The sequence below is a fragment of the Crinia signifera genome, chromosome 1 (genome assembly GCF_055691185.1).
Source record: "Crinia signifera chromosome 1, ASM5569118v1, whole genome shotgun sequence".
NCBI lineage: Eukaryota > Metazoa > Chordata > Amphibia > Anura > Myobatrachidae > Crinia > Crinia signifera.
Window position 1 is genome coordinate 233,597,272 of NC_139217.1, and position 6,349 is coordinate 233,603,620.

Consider the following 6,349-nt stretch of genomic DNA (forward strand, 5'->3'; position numbering starts at 1 on the left):
GGGGCCAGAGACAAGCACAGTTTTCTCTAACGGCAGGAAGAGTAGCGGTACTGGAACCAGAGGGGAGCCCTGATAATCTCAAGATAGCGTTATTTTTTTCAGTATAAGAAATGGAATCTGGAATGTGAATTATTGGCTTGTGGGAGAATTTCGCTAATTTTCCTTCAATTGCCCCTAGTACAATACTGTGATACAAACATATTTTATTTTAGTAAAAATAATATTGATAAACGTGCCCATAAAGGATGTGACTCATTTTTGCAACAAAGTTTTTCTTATAAATGTCTTATTTATGGCATTAATCACCTCCTTGTTTCTGAGGCTATATATAATAGGATTTAATACTGGGGAAGCAATGGCATATAGTGCAGACACAACTTTATCAGCTTCCAATTGGTTGCTAAAGGCAGGCCGTACATAGGTATAGATGACACCCCCATAGAAGAGAGTCACTACAGTGAGGTGGGAAGCACATGTGGAAAAAGCCTTCTTCTTCTTCTCAGCAGAACGTATTTTCATGATGGTTGAAATGATATATGTATATGAAATTACAGTCAGCATGAAACAAATCATTCCCAGCAGCACGTCCGATGCCACAATAACAATGTCATTGATGTATGTGTCAGAATTGGCCAGCTTCAATACTGGTGGAATCTCACAGAAAAAATGGTCAATGATGTTTTGTTCCCTGAAGGAGAGTTTCAGTATAAGGCATGTATGTGTCATTGAGTTCACTGAACCCAAAACCCAAGCAGCTCCAGCCAAACATACGCATGCTGTCCGGCTCATTATTGTTTTGTAATGTAATGGGAAACAGATGGCAATGTATCTGTCATACGCCATCACAGTCAGAAGAATCAGTTCAGTACTCAAAGCAGCAGTGAAGAGGTACAACTGGGATATGCAGCCACTGTAAGAGATTGCCTTCTGATCCATAACAAGTATCTGCAGCATCTTAGGGATAGCAGCAGTCGTGCAGCAAATATCCAATACGGAAAGATTAATGAGAAAAAAATACATTGGGGTGTGAAGAGAAGAATCTGAACTAATAACAACTGTAATTAGTATATTTCCTGCAAATGCCATCATGTAGATCAATAGGAAAATGATAAAGAATAGAGGCTGGAGACTTGGGTAGTGGGAGAGGCCAACAAGGATGAATTGCATGTTTGAAGTCTGATTTATTATTGAAGCCATCTAATGAAAATTCCTGTAAAACATAATTGGCATTATATTGGATACTGTGTCACAAAAGGTTTTCCATGAACCTAACTAAGAATCATATACTATATGTGGTTTCTAGTGTGGATATTTTGAAAGTTTGTAAACAATAATAATTACTGGCATGTAACTAGCCAATTTGAAATGCTGGGGTTTGTAGTAGCTGATGTTCATTGCAGTGCCGTATGGAAGATCACCAAGCAAAGACTTCCATACTTCGGCCATGTCATGCGAGCCAACTCCTTAGAAACAACAATAATGCTCGGTCTCGTAAGCGGGTCAAGAAAAAGGGGACTTACACGATGGTTGGACATTGTCAAAGCGGACACTAACATGCAAATGAAGGACTTGAAATAAACAACAAGAGACCAAATGACATGGTGAACATTGATCCATCGGGTGTCTGAAGGTTGATCTTGACTAAACTGATAATCATTATCATTCTTTTTTGGCATTCATATTCTACGATTGCAGTGACATAAACTGCAGGATTGAAAAGCATTTTTAGCTAGGAATTACTGTGCTCCAGGTTTGCATTGTCTGTACTCCTATATTGCACCAGGAGATCGCAATGTAAAATTACAGTACAGTAACAGTACAAAGGGAATAGATTAAGTGCTGTAACTAGAGATCTGTGAGAATGGCGGTAGATTGTAAGCTTGCGAGCAGGGCCCTCCTACCTCTATATCGGTTTGTTTCTACGCAGTTTGTTTTATCACTGTTGTTTCCAATTGTAAAGCGAAACGGAATATGCTGCGCTATATAAGAAACTAAATAAATAAATGGCTGTCACATAGGGCCTTATTCTAGTTCACTCTTACTGACAAAATCCTCCTTAGATGGACAAAACCATGTGCACTGCAGGGGGGCAGCTGTAATGTGTGCAGAGAGAATTAGATTTATGTGAGTTATTTTGTTTCTGTGCAGGGTAAATACTGACTTCTTTATTTTTACACTGCAATATAGATCTCACTTTGAAGTAAAACTCACCCAAATCTAACTCTCTCTGCACAAGTAACATTTGCCCCACCTGCAGTGCACATGGTTTTGTCCATGTAAGAAGGATTTTGTCAGAAAGAGTGAACTAGAATAAGGCCCAGAGAGTGCAGGGTTCTGTGATGTATAGTGTCCCCACTATACATCCCTACAGCAGCTGGGAGGTATGCTGCTATTCACGCAATACAGGATGGATTCATATGTCATATGCTGTCCCTATTATGTGCATAATTTGATTATTCTGATTTAGGGCCTAATTCAGACCTGCTAGCTAGGCTGCTCATATTCGCAGGCTAGCGTGCAGGTAAATGCCCCCCTGCTGAACGCACCCCCCCTTCCGCTGAGCGAATCCCCGCATTAGCATGTGAGTGGATGTATATGCTTACCCATCAACAGACATGCAGATGTACAGAGGAAAAATCATTCAACTCACCATTGAATGATTTTTCCTCCCTTTGTGGATAAAAGTAAGTCTACTGTATGCTTACTTATATCCTGGACGGAGATGGCTGAAATGGGGGCGAGCACTGACGTTATATGACATCACCCGCCCACCCCAAGCAGGCATGGACACACCTGTGTTCACAGAGGTACACCCAGCATTTCAAATGGCGCTCCAATAAAATGCTCAGCAGTCCCCTGCATCCACCCCATGCACTCCGTCTTTCTGCCCACTGTCGAGCGAACGCCCCACAAGTTGAAATTCATTTGCTCTGGGGATTTGCACATGGATAAACCTGGGTGAATCAAATAGTAAAAGTCAAAGCAATAGAAGACAGTGAAATATCTGTGTATCTTCCTCAATGTTTGATCGACCATTCAGCTCTTTGTGCTTATGTTCTCTTGAAATGGGCACCCAATGTTTGCTCATAAAAAAAGTGTAAAGCCTGCTAAAGAATCCTTAGCATATCACTGGTTGGTAATTAAATATGCATACTGTTATCAGCCGATAAGCCATGCTCACACAAAGGGCTATTTCAGGGGCAAACGCAGGATTTGCTCACTACAGAAAAGGAGGCATGGCCTCTGCAATAAGGGGCGTGGCATTGTGGCAATGCCTCAACCTAGTCCCTGTTTGCATTCACTATAGGGGCATGCCCAGTGCTCTGTGAGCTGTTGGCATGCCCCCTGTCCCTGTCTTGCTGTGATTAGATGCTGTGCGCATGCACACTCCAACTAGTCACTGCTGCAGTCCAGATAGCATGACAAAAACAATGAGTGAGTGAAACTTTTTGGAACTTCTATATTGAGCTGTGCTTGCTCTAAGAAGGCACAGAAACAGTATATCACCTTTGATGTTGAGAGTGCCAGGACTACAGATACTCCAAGAAACTTTTGCAAAACTCCAAGAAAGTTTACTGTGAACGGTCTATGCCATTTCGAGCCATAGCTCGTCTTCAGGATGTGTCCTGAAGACAAGCTATGGCTCGAAACGGCCATAGCTTCAAACCCAGCAGCGCTTCCCACACCGCCGCCCAGCCGCCGGATAGCGCTAGTTATTTGCTAATCACTGCAGGGACCCCGCCGCCAGCTTAATACGCAGCGCCGCAGGTAGTGGTACCCCCACGGCACAGACACCCCTGCCCGTGGCTGCCAGCTCCAGTCTCTGCACCTCCGCTCACCTCCATGCGGGGGGCAAGGGGCGAACTGCCGCCCTCCAGTGGCTGGCGCCCTAGGCAAAAGCCTACAGCTGCCTAGTGGTGGCGCCGGCCCTGTGTGTGTGTCTCCAGCCTAGACTTTTGGCTTTATGCTCCACATACACATGATTACAAAAACTTGGTACAACAAACATAATTATAACGCCATTTAAAAATTAAAAATTACATAAAATCCATTATTTTCCATAAAATGCACAATAAGCTGAATATTCTGATATTTACAAAGCGCACAACATTTCATGACCTTAAACATGGGGTTATTACATATCCCTCATTCATTCCCACTGTGGATAAAGTATTAAGGTTCAAAATCCAAAAGTGTGACTCCTGAAGGTGCCCCGGACTGGTGTGTAGCTGTTCAAGCCTGGTAACATATATAAAAAACCTTGTGCAGGGCCGGTGCTAGGGGGTTCGGCGCCCTCCTGCAAACTATAAATTTGCGCCCACCCAAGCTTTACAAAGGGACAGCGCACACCAAAAGAAAAATGTGTGATCTCTCAAGGAAGGGGAATGGCCACGCAATAGTACTCCCACTCCAAATTACACCACATAGTAGCACAATATTATTCACCTTACACAGCTGTAACTAGCCATTTTGGTGCCATGAGTTAAAAAAACAGGGAGAGTTTGCGCCGTAGGAGCGTGCAAAAAAGTAGGAGCGTAGCTTTATGGGGAATGGGCGTTGTCACATAAAAGTACCAATTACACTGTAATCCCCATAACACATTATGCTTCACACCTCAATGCCCATTACACATTATACCACACACAGTAATGCACATTATACATTATACCACACACAGTAATGCCCATTACACATTATACCACACACAGTAATGCAAATTATACATTATGCCACACATCATGATGCCCTTACACAATATGCAGCACACCATAATGCCCATTACACATTATGCCACACACACACACACACACACCGTAATTCTCCTTACAAAATATGCCATACACCATAATGCCCATATGATATTGACACACATTATGCTACACATAATGCTCTGAATACTCCTGGATATACCGACATTTGAAGGGCTTCTTATTCATAACGCCTACACCAGTTGCCAAAAGTAGTTGCTCTGCTTATACGTAGTGCTCACACCAGTTGCCAACATTAGTAGCACTGTGTAACCATATGCCCACACCAGTTGCCGACATTAGTAGCACTGTAAGTAAGTAAGCAGAATTTATATAGCGCACTTTCTCCAACAGGACTCAAGGCACTACTGTGTAACCATATGCCCACACCAGTTGCCGACATTAGTAGCACTGTGTAACCATATACCCACACCAGTTGCCAACAGCAGTAGCACTGCCTATACATGTGCCCACACCAGTTGCCGACATTAGTAGCACTGTAAGTAAGTAAGTAGAATTTATATAGCGCACTTTCTCCAACAGGACTCAAGGCACTACTGTGTAACCATATGCCGACACCAGTTGCCGACATTAGTAGCACTGTGTAACCATATACCCACACCAGTTGCCAACAGCAGTAGCACTGCCTATACATGTGCCCACACCAGTTGCCGACATCACTAGCTCTGTCTACACACATGCTCACACCAGTTGCCGACATTAGTAGCGCTGACTATACACATGCCCACACCAGTTGCCGACATTAGTAGCGCTGACTATACACATACCCACACCAGTTGCTGACATTAGTAGCGCTAACTATACACGTGCCCACACCAGTTGCTGACATTAGTAGTGCTAACTATATACGTGCCCACACCAGTTGCCGACATTAGTAGCACTGACTATACACGTGCCCACACCAGTTGCCGACATTAATAGCGCTGACTATACACGTGCCCACACCAGTTGCTGACATTAGTAGTGCTGACTATACACGTGCCCACACTAGTTGCCGACATTAGTAGCGCTACCTAAACACATGCTCACACCAGTTGCCGACATTAGTAGCGCTGCCTATACACATGCCCGCATCAGTTGCCGACATTAGTAGCGCTGACTATACACGTGCCCACACCAGTTGCTAACATTAGTAGCGCTGACTATACACATGCCTACATCAGTTGCCGACATTAGTAGCGATGTCTACACACATGCTCACACCAGTTGCCGACATTAGTAGCGCTGACTATACACATGCCTACATCAGTTGCCGACATTAGTAGCGATGTCTACACACATGCTCACACCAGTTGCCGACATTAGTAGCGCTGACTATACACATGCCTACATCAGTTGCCGACATTAGTAGCGATGTCTACACACATGCTCACACCAGTTGCCGACATTAGTAGCGCTGACTATACACATGCCTACATCAGTTGCCGACATTAGTAGCGATGTCTACACACATGCTCACACCAGTTGCCGACATTAGTAGCGCTGACTATACACGTGCCCACACCAGTTATCGACATTAGTAGCGCTGACTATACACATGCCTACATCAGTTGCCAACATTAGTAGCGCTGTCTACACAA

General features: G+C 43.9%; 1 protein-coding gene across 1 annotated transcript; it reads right to left on the reverse strand.

The window, feature by feature from the left end:
• Positions 1-252: 252 nt before the first annotated feature.
• LOC146066635 (olfactory receptor 13G1-like) lies at positions 253-1,197 on the reverse strand. Its single transcript, XM_083179122.1, has one exon. The coding sequence runs from the start codon at positions 1,195-1,197 to the stop codon at positions 253-255; it is 945 nt and encodes a 314-aa protein (XP_083035248.1).
• Between the last annotated feature and the right edge of the window lie 5,152 nt (positions 1,198-6,349).

Coding starts and splice junctions, on each gene's coding strand:
- LOC146066635 (XM_083179122.1), bottom strand. CDS start 1,197: ATGGCTTCAATAATAAATCAGACTTCAAACATGCAATTCATCCTTGTT.